General features: G+C 52.3%; 1 protein-coding gene across 1 annotated transcript in view; it reads left to right on the forward strand.

The window, feature by feature from the left end:
* Positions 1 to 16,426, forward strand: part of DLG5 (discs, large homolog 5 (Drosophila)) — a 79,046-nt gene that overhangs the window by 29,380 nt on the left and 33,240 nt on the right. The window contains exons 6-8 of the mRNA XM_005864634.2: positions 404 to 587; positions 12,544 to 12,803; positions 13,950 to 14,262. Of these exons, the coding sequence (XP_005864696.1) occupies positions 404 to 587; positions 12,544 to 12,803; positions 13,950 to 14,262 (757 nt within the window). The remainder of the gene's footprint in view (positions 1 to 403; positions 588 to 12,543; positions 12,804 to 13,949; positions 14,263 to 16,426) is intronic.

Genomic DNA, 16,426 nt, shown 5'->3' on the forward strand with positions numbered 1-16,426 from the left:
ATCCCTGGGATTCTGGGTCGCTGTCCAGGGCTTTGCCGCGGCTCCTGCCGCAGGAGAGGCAGATGCAGCATGCTCCCCTCTGGTCTCCTGGTGCCCCTCTGAGGGTACTTGCCTGCCCACCTGCTGATACTTGCTCAGGCCCAGGTACCTCAGTACGTGGTGGTGCCAGGTCTGTCCCAGGTAGCCCCCTTGTCTGTGCACCCTTGTTGGTGTCAGGTTTTTAACAAGTGGTCTGGGTCCTTCTGGTGTCTGGCTGACAGCAGGCTTTTGCCCACCCCTGAACGCTGGGCACCCAGCTTCTGTGGTTCCCGGCTGGTGTATTGGTGTATAGGGCCCGGGAGGGGCTGGTGATGCCTGGGGTGGGCGTGGAGGCTGTCTGGGGCTCATTGTGGGGGGGTTTCAGCACACTCCACAGCCGGCTCCTGAGCGACCAGACCCAGCTGAAGGACGACGTGGACACGCTGCGGCGGGAGAACGGACAGCTGCTGCGGGAGCGGAACCTGCTGCAGCAGTCCTGGGAGGACATGAAGCGGCTCCACGAGGAGGACCAGAAGGAGATTGGCGACCTCCGGGCCCAGCAGCAGCAGGTAGAGCGGGCCGGGTGCTGGGTGCTGGGTGCTGGGTGCTGGGTGCAGGTCCAGGCCGCTCACCACCTACCCCTCCAGCCACTCATCCATCCACCCCCCTGATAATTTAGCAAGTATTTTTGGAGGGTTCGCCTCATGTGAAGCCCTGGGATCTGTGAGCAAACACTCAGGCCTTGCTCTCTGGACTCTGCAGTCCTCTGGAGGAGACACATGTTACTAAAATAATCCCAGGTACCCTTGCATCATTACGAATGTTGCAGGGTTACCAAGAAGGAGACGCTATGCAGTGTGTACCGGGAATTAGACTTACTCTGGGGCTGGGGGCTGGGGGGCTGTAGCTTCTTTCCTTTGTACGGATCCCATGAGATTGCAGCTGGAGAAGCTCGGAAACTTTAGAGCCCCGTGCAAACGAGATGGAGTGCTTATCATTGTTACTTTGGTGGGCGTGTGGCCTATTGGTCTTGCTGCTCTCTGCATTACAAGTTAGTTTCTTTGCTTTGCTCAGCTCGTGTTTCGTGTGGACAAAGGCATGAGGGGCAGGCCAGTCAGAGCCTGGCTTGCTGTGAGTGATGGTGGCCCCTTCTCCTCTCGGAACTGCCTGGCTGTCCAGGGACATGGCAGGGCTGGTGGCATGTGCTGTGTCCACAGATGGTTGACCGTGTGGGGTTGGAAGGCAAGCCCAGGAGGAGGCAGAGTGTTGTCCTAGCGCTGCAGCCTGGGTCTGATTAGGTAGAGAGGCCCGTCCCCATTAGAATCATTTATGGTTCCCGGAGACAAAGCAGGACTGCTGTGCTTGCTCAGCACAGTTTGGAACAACCTGAACTCATCTGATAACGTAGCATGACATTATCTTCTTTGCTTTTTCATTTGTAATTAAACATTTTAAAATTGTGAAACTTTTACCAACTTACAGAAGAGTTTTAAGTACAGTGCAGAGAATTTTCCCCCTTATCATTCAAGAGTAAGTTGCCAACCTGATGCCCCATCAGCCCTGAACGCGCTCACGTGTACTTTTGACAAGCAAGGATGTTCCATACAGTAGCCACATAGGCACCATCGGGAAGGTAGTGTACATACTACCACCCGGTCAGCAGACCCCTTCGCGTTTTGCTAATTGTCTCGATAGTGTCTGTAACAGGAAAAGGACCCTGTTCAGAATAAAGCATTGCGTCCATTCCCCACGTCTCTTCGGTCTTTTTAAATTGGGAACAGTTCCTTGGCTTTGACCTGCATGACCTTGATGCTTGGGAAGATTATAAGCCAGTTGGTTATTCTGTAGGCTGTCCCTCCACCTGGATTTTGGCAGTCCTCACTGTTTGATACCCTTTGAGCATCTTAGGCAGGACTGTCATGGTCGTGATGCTGCCTTCTTCTCTTTGCATCCTACTGATTGGGACTTTGCTTGATGGGCCTGTTACTGATGATGTTCACTTCGGTCACGTGACTAAGGTGGTGTCTCCAGGCTTCTCTCCTGTGAAGTTACTTGTTTTCCTTTTGTTTACTTACCTACCTACCTACCTACCTACCTACCTATTGACTCGTGGTTGCTGCTTTATTCAGCGGGTTATCGTCCACTGTGGCCAGCAGGAGCCCCCTCAAGGTTGCTTCTCCATGTTTTGTCATGTCCTCCTCACTCTGAGTGCTTCCTTGCTCCCTGGCACAAGGTGTTCCAAGCCCATTTTATAATTTCCCTGCCCTTGTCCTGGAAAATCAGCCATTTCTTCAGAGTCTTCATTCCTTTTAGTGGAGAATGGTATTTAGCAGCAAGATCTGAATGCTGGGTGTATTCATAGCTACTGGGTATCACTGCTCCCAGGGCCTCTCAGTGGACAGAGTAGGGAATGTCTGTGGACACCCCTGCACCCCCACACTCACACCTCTCTCTATCCCTTCTGTGTCTATATCTTCAATAGGTAACATATATGTGGAAAACAGGAGTTCACACTAACACTTTCAGTTCCAGCCCAATACTACAACACCACAGGGCTCATTCTTTTACTCTTCCCATTTGTTGTAATTCACTTTTACAGCAGTGTGAAACTCGGTTCCTGTTACTGTGTGGGGATTTTTTTTGTTTTGTTTTGTTTTATTTTTTTGTTAATCCTCACCTGAGGATATTTTTTCCATTGATTTTTAGAGAGAGTAAAAGAGAGAGAGAGAGGAGAGAGAGAAACATCGATGGGAGAGATACATTAATGTGAGTTGCCTCCCGCAGGTACCCTGATTGGGGCTGGGGATCGAACCTGCAACCCTGGTCAGGTATGTGCCCTTGAATCAAACTTGTGACCCATCAGTGTGCAGGCCGACAGTCTAATCACTTAGCATCACTGGCCACGGCTGGTTCCTATTGTTCTTAATCTGTTACTTGGTCAGCCCCACTGTGTACCCTCATCCCATCTCCTCTCTAGCTCCCTTCCCACTCGTTCCCTTCTTACCCTTTTGGGCTCCCATGTTCTGTTCATTCCCTCCCCCAGCCTCACCTGTGCAGGTGCCGGCTCTGATGCCCACTCTGGGCTCCACAAGAGCCACACACCGACTAGAGCTCCAGGTCCTGCTCGGCCTCACTCATGGCCGTCAGGTCAAAAGGTCAAATTGTTCAAAAAGGGGAAGGGCAGGACTTTCTTTTCATTTTTATACTACTTTTTTAATTGCAAAATTAATATGCATTTTACTAATAAAAGAATCGAACAATACAGGCATTTTAAAAATAAAAGGTAGAATTCCTCCCGTTGTCTGACTCCCAAGAACTAACTACTTTGAGCACACTGCCAGTGGGAGGTTTGAGGTTTTTATGCGTGCACAGAACCCTGGTATCTTGTCGGGTTAATTCACAAACTGGCACCACACGTCGGTTATGCTGTGGCATTTTTCTTGCTGAATATATAGCGTGTGCACCGTCCTACTTCAGGACAAAGCCCACGTCCCAGTTTGTCATGGCTGCAGAGCATTGAGTCACAGAGACGCACTGTGATTGCTTCAACCAGGCCCCTTGCTGACGGACTCCTGGGCTGTTCTCGGGATTTTCCCATTTAAACTGTTGAAGAACTGGCTTCTGTGGTTGGCTTTCTTTCTGTGATCTTTGTTGAAGTCTTAGTGGAGTTCCCAGTGCAGGCTCAGGGAGGGGCCCGAGGCGATGTACTTGGGCTTATCCCATGTCTTCGTGAGCCCTCTGATCAGGGGACTTGGTCCTGGGCGGGAGTTGGTAGCCCTGATGGAGCCTTCCCTGCTGCCCCCCCGCCCCCCCAGACTCCACTGCCTGCCTCTTTCCTTCTGTCCCTCTAACAGTTCCAGGATCAGGACTGGGGTGGGCGGTGCTGGGGGAGCACTGCTTTAGGGACGAAGGGAGGCACAAGGAGAAAGTGCGGTGCCAGCCCATGGTTAGTGCCTTGCTGAGTGCATTGAATTTCCCTGCGTGTCCACGGAGCTTCCTAGAGCAAAGGGTTAAGATGGTGCATTTTCAGTTGTTCAGAGGCAAACCATTTTACCCCAACAGGAGTCCTCTGCAGAAACCCCGTGTGTGAGGCGGGTCAGGATGACTGCTGTGGGGAGTCAGGCACAGGGCCAGTCACAGATCAAGTCCATGTATGATATGAGTCCATTCACAGGAAGTGTCCGGAACAGGGAAATCTGGAGACAGAGTGTCTGCTAAGGGGACGGTTTCTCTTTGGGGTGATGAAATGTTCTGGAATTAGATAGTGGTAGTTGCTGCACAACTTTGTGACTGTCCCCAAAACCACTGAATTGGGCACTTACAGGGGGAATTGTATGGTATGTGAATTATATCTCAAAATAAAAAGACTCCAGTTATCACCTTGTCATAAAAAAGAAAGAAAGAAAGAAATCAGCCCTCATGAGGCAAAAATGTCCTTGCCTCCCAATCCCTGTTTTCCCTCAGGCCTTTGATGGCTGTGCAGACAGCTAGCCTGAGATGAGCACACACTCCCCCCCGCCCCCCCTGCTCTTCCCACAAATGGCAGGAAAGGTTCCCCCCACCCCTCCTCCATCCCTTTTCTCCTTTCTTTTCCCACAGCTGTGACCCTGGGAGGGGTAGTTTATTATAGTGGTCAGTGAGTTTCCCCAGTTCCGTTCAGTGGGACTGGTGCCCTTACCATGAGCCACCAGGACCCCACCAGGACAGGAGGCACGGCTGGGGGTGGATCTCCGAGCTGCCGGGCCACCTGCTGCCCCGGCCTGGGCCTTCTCACCTGGACCAGGTCCGGGTAGGTGCCTGGCTGAGCAGAGCTCCGGCCCTGGTAGGTCAGCAGCGGAGGAAGCAGGGAACAGGGGAGGCCCAGGTTTCCTCCCCACGGGCCTGGGGGCAAAGGTTGCCCTTGCTGGACAAGGCCGGTTTTGTTGCCTGGTTCCTCCCACGCCTTGTTCACTTGAAGAGGCCCTTGCGGGGTAAATGGTGCTGTTTGACTTGCTTGTTTGCTTGAGGGATTTGTGGGGCTCCCAGCCTTCTTCATGATTTATCTCCGAGGAAATGAGGCAGCCCCGGGTGGGGGTGGGGGTGGGGGTGCAGCGCCACAGGCAGGGGCCTGGGCCCTCTCCCACTTGAGAGCAGCAGACAGGTGGTGTGTGTGTGTGTGTGTGTGTGTGCGCGCGCGCATGCATGTGTGCAGCGTGGCAAGGCCATCTCCAGGGCTTCTTAGTCAGAATGCACCACTTGAATTCTCATTTGGGTCAAAAGTGTCCATAGCTCCTGGGCTGAGATTGCTGAACCTGGGTGGGGGCGCAACGCAGAGGGTATTTTTACATCGTTTACTTTACCACAGCAGTGCATATGCTTTGGTAAGAAAAGGAGAGCACCTCAGACAGCAGTGCAGTGCCCTCCACCCCAGGCTCCCCCTCGCGTTGACCGACCTCTCTGAGCCGCTGGGACACATCCCTGGGGACACAATATATAGGTCTCCTTATATTTTCTGTAAATTTGGAACATCCAACAAGCTATTATACAGTTTAGTTGTCAATAATTTATTAGCCCCCTCTGCATGTGTTGAGAATGGCTATCTGCTTTTCCCTATGACAAATGCTCTTTTTGGTGACACACTTACATATGTCCTTACGTTCCCTGCGCATGTGTGATAAAATTTGATTCTTAGAGGTAAAATTGCAGGGTCCAGAGCACTGCTGTTCTTTACCAGTAGGTTCTGCCAATTTACTTGGGAAATGCATAAGGCCTCAGGAGACTTCTCTCTGCACTTCCTGGCTCCGACCCCTGCCTTTAAATATACTTTCTTCTTTGGTGATTCATGAAAGTTAACTTTTTCCAGATATCCCAGGAAAGGAGTTTCACAGCCTCAAAGAGAGTCCCAGAGAAAACACGTTTCTGACCAGGGTAGGGCAGTTGTGTGGCCTTCCTATGGGGAGCTGCTCAGCTCAGGCTCGGGCTGCAGCCGCATGGATGGACCCAGACCCTGGCTCTGTGCCTCCCTGGTGACACTGCTGTCCCCGCTTCCCAGGCCCCTTCCGCACCGTCTGGAGGGCAGGCCTCTCTAGACTGCTGCCTGCCTGAGACGAGACGTTCACTGCATTCTCGTTTGAGAATTCTGGGCCCAGTTTCAATTCTCCCTCATTTGGACTTCCAGTATAGCCTTGGCTGGGCAGCTGAGCATTGGATTGGTGTGTGTGTGTGTGTGTGTGTGTGTGTGTGTGTGTGTGTATGCATGCTCATGTGCAATTCTTACTGTGAACATAATCTATAATAATAGAAGCGTAATATGCTAATTAGACTGGACAGCCAAACAACCTTCTGGACGAAGCCGGGGCTGCGAGGGCCAAGCAAGCCCCTGCAGCTGTGAGGGCCAAGCCCCTTGCACGAATTTCGTGCATCGGGCCTCTAGTCTAATAATAAAACAGAAAAAATTCTAGACTAATGGGATAGTTTTTTTGAATTCTCTGTAGTTAACTTTGGCTGTGCTTTCCCCAAATTTCTTCAGATGCGTTCGATTACCTTGGCACAGGCATGTCCTGAGGCCTCTTCTAGAGAAAAGTTGAGACGTGTTTGGGGCCCAGGAGACTCTTAGAATCTGTGGATGCTGTTCTGTGGGAAAGGGTTATTCTGCAGGACTCTGGGCTGGCTGAGAGCTGGAGGTGAGCCTTTGGGGAAGGTAGTTTTCAGCTCACAATAGGCAAGCCCTTCAGGCAAGGCCTTTTCCTGCAGTTTCCACCTGATTCCCCTGCCCCCCCAGGTCCTGGATCCCACCATGTTATCACAGGTGGGGTAAGCCTCAGAGGGGATCCCTGGGTCTGTTCTGGGATTTTCCCCGACCAATCCCGTCTCACTGGGATCTGGTGACCCACCTGCCCTGGTGCTTTACTGGGTTGCCATGCAGCGAGGTCCAAGCTCCTTGTGGTTAGGGCATTTTGGGGACTATTTCCCCATGAAGAAAGGTCAAGCCGAGGTATAGATTGCGAATTCTATCTTGGAGGTGGGGTGGGCTCTGCTGGCTAACGCCCGATCAGTGTCTTTGTTTGTGTCATTTCAAGGCGGCCTTTAAAATTTGTTTTTACTGAAGCTTGCAAGGTGGGACTGCTGGAGAGCATTTGCCTGGTGTGCGCAGGGCTGCCACCTTGTGGGAACTCCGGGAATGGCAGCAGTGCCTTTGTTCTGCAGCAAACCACTTGACTCCTTTGGAGACATTGGGGTTCTCACCTGGCTTAGGGGATATTTAGAGAGTAAAAAATTTAAAATGATTAAATATATATATTTATTGATGTCAAGGAGGAAGGGAGAAGGAGGGAGAGATAGAAACATCATTGATGACAGGGAGTCATCGATCGACTGCCTCCTGTGCGCCTCCTACTAGGGGTTGAGCCTGCAGCCCGGGCATGTGCCCTGACTGGGAATCGAACTGGTGACCTCTGAGTTCTTGGGTCAGTGCTCAACCACTGGGCCACTCAGGCCTGGGGAAATGATTTTTAATTGAAACATTCAAGTCCTGCCCACAAGTCAGGGCAATCCGTCCTGGAAGCTGGACTGTCCAGATGTGAGTAGAAGGCACTGGTTAACCTGGAAATCAGGAGAGCTTGCCACTGGCTCCGTGTGTCCTGGGCACGTGTGGGCACATCCCCTGGGCGCCCTCCTCGTCGCTCAGTGATGGGCACGGTGTCAGGCGATGTCCCCAGTGTCCTCCAGCCGTCACTGCCTGCGCTCAGACAGGTTCAGGTGTCTCACTCTGTCCTGCACTCAGGGGCCCAGTTCTCATTTGTCTGGGACACATGGAGAGAATAATGTTGTATTTCCATCTCGGACCAGACACAAAAATATATTCCACAGTTCAAGGGTTTAAATGTAAAAAGTAAACTAATGCTTTAATAAAAATAATAGAATACCTTCCTGGTCTCAAGGTAGGAAGGAAAGAACTTTTGAAATAAAACTGCCAGCCTGCCCGACGTGGCTCAGTTGTTGAGCGTTGACCTATGAACCAGGAGGTCATGGTTCAATTCCCAGCCAGGGCACATTCCCTGGTTGCAGGCTCAGTCTCCAGTGTGGGCATGCAGGAGGCAGCCGATCAATGATTCTCTCTCATCATTGATGTTTCCCTAGCTCTCTCCCCCTCTCCCTTCTTCTCTGAAGTCAATAAAATATATTTTAAAAAAAACGAAAAACACTGCCAAAGCACAAACCATAATGGAAATGATTGATAGTTTTTACAGTGTTAAAATGTGGAAGTTTAGTATAGGGAAGGTACTACAAGAAAATTTAAGAGCCACATATTGGAAGAAGATATTTGTAATAAATATAACTAGGAAAGAATCAGTACCTGGAATCGAAAAATAAATTCTACCAAAAAAAAAAAAAAAAAAAAAAGAAGAAGAAGAAGAAGAGAGAGGTAGAGAAAATGTGTATAGTCAATAAACATAAGGAGGCTGCTCTGTCTTTTTAGCAATCAGAATGCAAGTTAAAAAAAAGAAATCTTTTTTGTGTGCCCATGAGATTGGCAATACTTCAAAGCATCTGACTGTTTCACAGTAGCCAAGAGGTGGAAGCAGCCCAGGAGTCCTTGTCGATGAATGAAAAACAAAATGCACTACATACATGCAGTGGGATATTGTCTTTCCAGAGGAAGGGAATCCTGTCACATACTTCAACACGGATGAGCCTTGAGGACATTATGCTGAATGGAATCAGCCAGTCCCAGAAAGACGGATAGTGCATGATTCCGTTGACGTGAGGTGTGCCTGTAGTTGTCAGGTTCATGGAAACGGAGAGGGGAGTGGTGGTTTCCCGGCTGTGGGGAGGGGAGGAGGGGAGTTGTTTCATGGGCCTGGAGTTTCAGTTTTGCAAGATGAAAAGTTCTGGAAACTGGTTGCACAACAATGTGACTATACATAACACTACTGACATGTGCCCTTGAAAATGTGGAAAATGGTTAAGGCAGTTTTCTGTGTAGTTTATCACAATTAAGAACGAAAAGAAAAACAAAGTATGACATCTTGGCGAGGGTGTGTTGAGGACGGTGACGCTCAGAACTTTGCCCACAGCTGGTAGATCCTCCGTTGGTAGACGATGTGATATTGTCCAGAAGGTGTGAAAAAGTCCATGTCACGACACGGTATCGGGGCCGCTCTGCTGCTAGAGAGACCCCTCAGGTGTGGGAGAGCAGCCGTGTGTGACAGTGTTCAGGCAGTATCATTCATAACAGCCAAACCCCCACAAAACCCTCCTCTCCCCCAAATAAATGAGACAATGTGAATGTTCATCAGACAGAAAAGGGAGACTGTGGTTTCATACGGTGAGATGCTGCCTGCGTCACTCCACTCAATCTCAGGGGCAACGTTAAGTAAAGGAAGGGCACACGATGCCCTTACAGAAGCACAGATAACACTGTGCCCGCGTGGAGATGGTTGGCTGCGAGTTTAGGGGAGCGATTCCTTGTGGGGGGAAGAGCGGGCGATGGGATGAGCAGGGTGCATTGGGGGCTTTGGCAACACCAGTAATGTTGTATTTCTTTGAAAATCAATTTGACACAGACGACGAGATGTTGAGATTAGAGCTAAGTGGTGGGTACTTAGAACTTTGTTCCTTTATTAGCTGTGCCTTTCTGTGTGTGTGGAAGAGACTTATTGGTTGTTTTAAGAAAGGGCTTTAGCGGGTAGAGTAGTTTTCCCGGCTGTTTCTCGTGTGGGTCCTTCTGCAGCAGCAAGCCATCCGTGCAGAGCAGTGGTGATTTTAACTGGCAGGGAACCTCTTACTGAGGAGTTTTGTATTTTGGTGTCTTTGTAAGATTTCCTCCCTCCCTCCCTCCCTCTCTCCCTCCTTCCTTTCCACAGTTGCTGTTTTGTTGAAATAAGTGGACTACCGCACCCTCAACTCCATGAGACACATAATGTTTCCAACCCTGGTTATAAATTGGGGTTTGTCTACTCATTCCTCAGGACCTAAACTCCTCTCTCAAAGGTCAAAGTCCATTCTACAAGGAGCTCAGCCTTTTCCTCCCTCCCTCTGTTCCTTCCTTCCTTTAAGATTTCCTCCCTCTCTCCCTCCCTCCCTGTCTTCCTTTCTTTTTAAAAAAGGAAAAAGACTAAAAGCCCCGCATGAGCTGCTTCCTGAGGTTCCCCTCCTCTGCGCGAGTCTGCAGTCCCAGAGCTAATGCTTAGTGTCCCAGGGACACGCTCCTGTTCCTGCCTCGGGTGGTGCTGGTCCCTCATGAACCCTTCCTGGGCATTTCATGCGAATCGTATTCATGGAGGCTGACCCTGCCCAGGGTAGCTCAGAGACATCAGATTTCGCAGGTTCTGTTCTCGATCACCGCAATACCGGGAGCCCTGTCTCTTTGCCGGCAGGGGTGCTGCCTTCAGTTTGTAAGAAAACACACCACCCCGACGTGCATGAAGCGGAGCGCAGTAAGAGGAGGCCCTGGTGCCTGAGTGCGGGAGCTGCAGGTCTGGTTCTCCGGCCGCCGAGCTCTGATCACCTGGGGTCCACGCGGAGGGACCAGGCGAGGCCTGGACTGTTGGAGCTGGCGAGGTTGAGCAGGCTTTTCTGGTTCAGACCTATCATTTGAGGAGTAAGGAAACCGAAAGCCGGGAGGTGGAGTGACGTGCCCACGCTAGCAGCTCCCCTGACCTCAGCGACCTCCTGAGTCATCTTCTTGTTTGCTTCTCTAGAACAGTGCCCCGAGCGGACCTGTGATTGCTCTCTTGCTTAAAACTTCCCAGGGCTCCCCTCTCCCTCAGGACATCGTTTTGGCTGTGAGCCTTGAAGCCGTGCAGCCTGTCAGGCTCCCTTTGAACCCACTGCTCCCTGTGCACTGGCTCCCCTCGCTCTGCCCTCCTCTGTCCTGCCTTTCTCTTTGTGCCTAGAACATGCTGTGCATTCCTGCCGCAGGGCCCTTGTGCTGCTCACCCCTCTGCCAGGCGAGCTCTGGGCTGCTGCTCTTCGTTTGCATCACCTTCTTAGATTGACCTCCTCAGGCCTTAGCCTCTCTCACACCTGCTCCAAAAGCCTCTCCTGCTCATGAGCCTACTTTATTCATTATTTTCTTGATGGCTCTTATTATGCTAGGAAGTTACTTTATTTGGTCTATCTCTCTTCCTTTCTATCTACTTATCTCTGTCTGTCCATCTATGCATTTATATCCTCCCAGGATTTGAGGGACACAAGCCACAGTTGTATGTGTCGTGTCTGGCATCACCAGCATCTAGATTCTAGAACATGTCAGCTGCTGGTGTTGGGGGTTCTCAGACCTGGTGGTCCCCAGGTTTGGTGATTGTCTAGGACAGTGGTTGGCAAACTGTGGCTCGGCAAACCGCGGCTTGCGAGCCACATGCGGCTCTTTGGCCCCTTGAGTGCGGCTCTTCCACAAAATACCGCGTGCGGGGGCGCACGTACAATGCGATTGAAACTTCGTGGCCCATGCGCAGAAGTCGGTATTTTGTGGAAGAGCCGCACTCAAGGGGCCAAAGAGCCGCATGCGGCTCTTTGGCCCCTTGAGTGCGGCTCTTCCACAAAATACCGCGTGCGGGGGCGCACGTACAATGCGATTGAAACTTCGTGGCCCATGCGCAGAAGTCGGTATTTTGTGGAAGAGCCGCACTCAAGGGGCCAAAGAGCCGCATGCGGCTCTTTGGCCCCTTGAGTGCGGCTCTTCCACAAAATACCGCGTGCGGGGGCGCACGTACAATGCGATTGAAACTTCGTGGCCCATGCGCAGAAGTCGGTATTTTGTGGAAGAGCCGCACTCAAGGGGCCAAAGAGCCGCATGTGGCTCGTGAGCCGCGGTTTGCCTACCATGGGTCTAGGAGGACTCAGCATATAATCCTACTCACGGCTAATGTTTATTTCAGTGGGAGGACACAACACAAACTCAGCAAAGACAGGTGCATGGGGCGAAGTCCAGAGGAAACCAGTGCAGGTCCCAGGACATGCTCAGGGCGCCGGCGCTGAGTCGGGACAACGCGTGTGGATGGTGTTAGGGAAGCCCCGAGCCGCTCCCGGCCCAGGGTTTTTCCTGGGGGCTGGCCCCGGAGGCACTGCTGCCTCGCCAGTGCTGAGACTTCAGACTCCCAGAGAAAGCAGGTGCTCAGTCTAAGCCACACTGTTCACCTGCTCCAGGCACGGGGAGTCCCTCTTGTCACTTGGGGGAAGTTCTGTATCAGTGTAGGGAACTCTGCCACCCACGTTCCCTGCACCAGCCACGGGTGGACCTGCAAGCAGCCTTTCTAAGGAGAGAAGTTAGGCCTGCCGGGTAGCTCCCTTCAGCACACCATTTACCAAATGCTTAGGAACGAATGAGTCACCCAGTGTGACCGCAGGGCTGTGGAGTCACCTGAGACTCCTGGGGCCTCCTCCCTGGTCAGCAGTTCTACCCCCAGCGCCCGGAGGTGAGAGTGCTCAGTACCAGAGTGAAGGCTCTGAGAAGTCCCGCATTGCAGTCTGAAATCTTCCTCCTATCAGTCTGCCCTTCCTCCTGCCCCCAGCCCCGTGATGAGTGTGACTCTCTGGTCCCAGGTGTTGAAGCACAACGGATCGTCAGAAATCCTCAGCAAGCTGTACGACACGGCCATAGACAAGCTGGAGGTGGTCAAGAAGGACTACGACGCCCTGCGGAAGAGGTACAATGAGAAGATTGCCATCCACAGCTCGGACCTGAGCCGCCTGGAGCAGCTGGAGGAGGAGAACCAGCGCCTGCTGAAGCAGACGGACATGCTGACCCAGCAGAGGGACACGGCCATCCAGCTGCAGCACCAGTGCGCCCTCTCCCTGCGGAGGTAGGAGCGAGGCCCCGAGGGCGGAGAACGCCACCTTCTTTGCTCGGGGGCACTGTCCTCTGGGGGCGTGTGGTTATCTGTGAGGCTCCCAGAGGCTTCCCGAGAGTGAAAGCAGCACAGCCATTGTGCTTTTTCAAGCAAAAAGTGCTTATTTCCGGGAAACGTTTTCTTGACACTCAGTGTGTCCTGGGAGAAGTTCTTCCTCTCTTGAACAACTTTGGGGTGTTCTGACCGTCCCGTTTCCTAGGGCTCCTACAAGCCTCTCCCTTCTGTCCGTCACTCACCTACCAAATTGCAAAGTTAGTTTTCCTAGACATCATTTCTTCCAGAATTTCTTTCTTTTTTTATTAAGGTATCTAATCCATAGGGAAGTGAGCCCTGGTCTCAGTATTCTGTGAAGTACATTTCTGCGGAGTCCCAGTTCCCTGGAGCGCTCACCGCTTTCTTAGGAAAAGTGTTCTCTGGATATGAAAAGGTTTTGGAATTGCCAGGTTGCACACAGACTCAGGTGTCTGCAACGCGGGACTGCTCAGAGCGTTCACGCGGGTACTGAGCACTGGACAGAATGCAGTGTTTCCCGAACATAAGTCATCCAAGAACATACTTTTTTTTTTCTTCTTTTTAATGGAGCGCCATGCAGGATGGGTGTTCTGAGGAACACACTTTCGGGAATGCTACTCTGGATCCACAGGCTCTTAACTTGCAGGGTTGCCCGCTTGGAAGGTACCTCCTGGCTTGGAAAGGCTGAGCTGTGCTCTCACACTAGCCTGGTGCCTTTGGGCCAGCCACTACATCTCCTTATTTTCTGTATTTGTAAAGTGAGGTGGATTAAATGACAGATGAGGCCACCTATCTCTCATATGCTGTGATTCCAGCATTAAAAAAATAATCATGTAGGTGGACTGTGGCAGACATCTGCTGCTGTTTCTAGTACAGCAGGGGCATGAAGTCCTCAGTTCAACTTTTGATATTTGTAAAGGCTGAGAAAAATTCCTGGTCCCGGGCACTGGTGCTCCGTGACTTCCCTCCTGGGGGTGCGGAGAGTGACCTCACTTGAAACTTCATGCTTGACTGTCCAGCACAGCAGAGCTGACCGGGCAGGTCTCCACCCCCCACCCCCCATGTCCTGGCTGCCTTTCTCCCCAGGTTCGAGGCGATCCACCATGAGCTGAACAAGGCCACGGCCCAGAACAAGGACCTGCAGTGGGAGATGGAGCTGCTGCAGTCGGAGCTGACGGAGCTGAGGACCACCCAGGCGAAGACGGCCAAGGAGTCGGAGAAGTACAAGGAGGAGCGGGATGCCGTGTACAGCGAGTACAAGCTCATCATGAGCGAGCGCGACCAGGTCATCTCCGAGCTGGACAAGCTGCAGACCGAAGTGGAGCTGGCCGAGTCCAAGCTCAAAAGCAGCACGTCGGAGAAGAAGGCGGCCAGCGAGGAGATGGAGGCCCTGCGGCAGGTAGGTGGCTGGGCACTGGCCTCCCAGACTCTGGTAAAGCGGTGAGGGAGGGAGGGCTGCGGCGCACATGGTGTCCAGCGAGCAGCCTGTTCCCCAGTCGGGTGAAGAGCCTTTCCTCTGAGGTCTGCGTGCTGGCTGGGTCGTGGGCGCTGCAGGAGACGGCTGCGCTCGCTGTGCTCAGTGCCTGCTCTAATCTGTGCCACAGGGATGCGAGGGGAGGTCCAGCCGGGGTCTCAGCCTGCACAGCTCACAGTGTAGGAAGAAAGTCAGGCGACACGCCCAGACACGCGTGTGCTCCATGCACAGACGCTCTCACACTCAGACGCTTGGCTAAGTCATTGTTGGTCCGCCTTGTGCTGAAAGTCAGCAGATATCCCAAAGACTTGCTCATTAAGGAGAAAGTTCCCAAGGCCAACTTCCCAAAGCCATCGGTACCTTTGGCTAGTGAGTCAGAAGGGTACCCTCAGGGCTCTTCCTCCCAGTATCTGAGGGGTCGCTCTTTAGGGGCAGCCGGCTCCTGCTGGGGAGATGGTCTACGAGGCTGTGCCGAGGCCCCTCTACAGTCTTGCTTCCTGGGGGACAGGCCTCTGGGGCCGGGGGCCTGGGGGTCACTAGCATTAGAGTCAGGCCACTTAGCCTGGCTCCTGAGGTATGGGTCAGTGTGGACCCTTTTCCTCCTTCCTCCTGGCCCCTCGGCCTCATCGCTGACACCCCTCACCCCAAGTGCAGATGTGTCCTGCCGGCTCCCTGATTTGAGGTTCCCTTCCCATCCTGTCGGTCAGTGTGTGGCTGTTTAGACCTGCTGAACTTGACCATAGCAGACTTTCCCCCATTGAAATGCCTCTCTGTTCTACTCTTCTGTGTAGGTTGTTAAAGGTTGGGCGCATTGGCAGGGGATGGCGGGCATTGGGTTGTGGGAGCTGGAGCCCGTGGACCAGCACGAGGCCGGGCTGATGCCTGAGGAGTGGCCAGGGCCCTGTGGGGCTCTCTGTGGACAGTGACATCTCCTGATGCCCAGGTAGTGCGGGGGACCATGGATGCCAGGGGCACAGGCCCTGTGCTTGGAGTGGGCCTTCTCAGTCATGTGACCTCATATATTTTGGGGCCTCAGTTTCCTCCTCTGCAAAATGGACATGATAATGGATAGCATTTACCTCACGTGGCTGTGGCGATCACATGATTTAATATTGAAAACGGACTTAGATTAGTGCCCGCACCAAGTAGGAATGATTTGAATCTTTGTTATTAAGATGATTATTAGCTACTCTGTCAGGAACCCTGGGGAAGTGCTCTGTAGGCAAAAATGGGCCAACTAATGGCAATTTCATATCCAGGGAGTGAGACTTCTCCAGACTGTCAAGGTGAAAGCCGTTGTGAAAAGGAGAGTTTACTTTGATGAATTTTTTAAAAGACCGTGATGCAGGAATTTCTAATAAGCAAATAGAATGTATTAGAACATGGTAATTGTCCTAGAAAAACTATCAACTCATGGTTTTCACACTCCGGCCTCTGAGAACTTAATGGTTGGGGAAATGTTGTTATCAAATAAGGAAAAAAAAAATGATGAAGAGGAAATCTTTGAAAATGACTGAGCCAGTCGGTCACTACACTAGAAAGTCAAGGCCGATGTATCAGGCACAGAAGAGATGAGGCCGGGAGAGGACACGGCCCACGTGGAGGGGATTTTGAAACTAGGAGGTTAACCATGCCCTTTATAGGAATGTGGAAAGCACCGCGAAGTATGAAGAACCGCCGACTTCCGAGTGCTAGCATCTGGTGGCAGCCTGGCCCCCACTGCTGCACTCAGGCGTGCCCTCCAGCCTGGAGCCCGGCTCCGGCTTCACAGGGGGCATTGGCTGGGTGTCAAGTCTGCCTGTCAGCTGAGGCAGGAATCTTTTCTAGGCACTGATCCAGCCAGCAGGCAGGAGAGCCCCTGCCCCCACTGCCACCGGGGCAGGCTCCAGAGCTGAAACGCTCAGTCCTCCTCTGCTCTGTGTGGCTTCTCCAGGACCACGTCCCACTCCCCCGAGTGGGCCATTTTGGCTCTAAGGTGTGGGTGGGAGGCTCTTAATCTCCTCGGGGCCTGACGGGACCTGCCCGTGTGGGCTCTGCCCTTAGGCCTTTCTCCTTGGCCTTAGGTCTAGGGCGTGAGTGTCCTGTGAAA

Source organism: Myotis brandtii, unplaced genomic scaffold (assembly GCF_000412655.1).
Source record: "Myotis brandtii unplaced genomic scaffold, ASM41265v1 scaffold190, whole genome shotgun sequence".
Classification (NCBI taxonomy): Eukaryota; Metazoa; Chordata; class Mammalia; order Chiroptera; family Vespertilionidae; genus Myotis; species Myotis brandtii.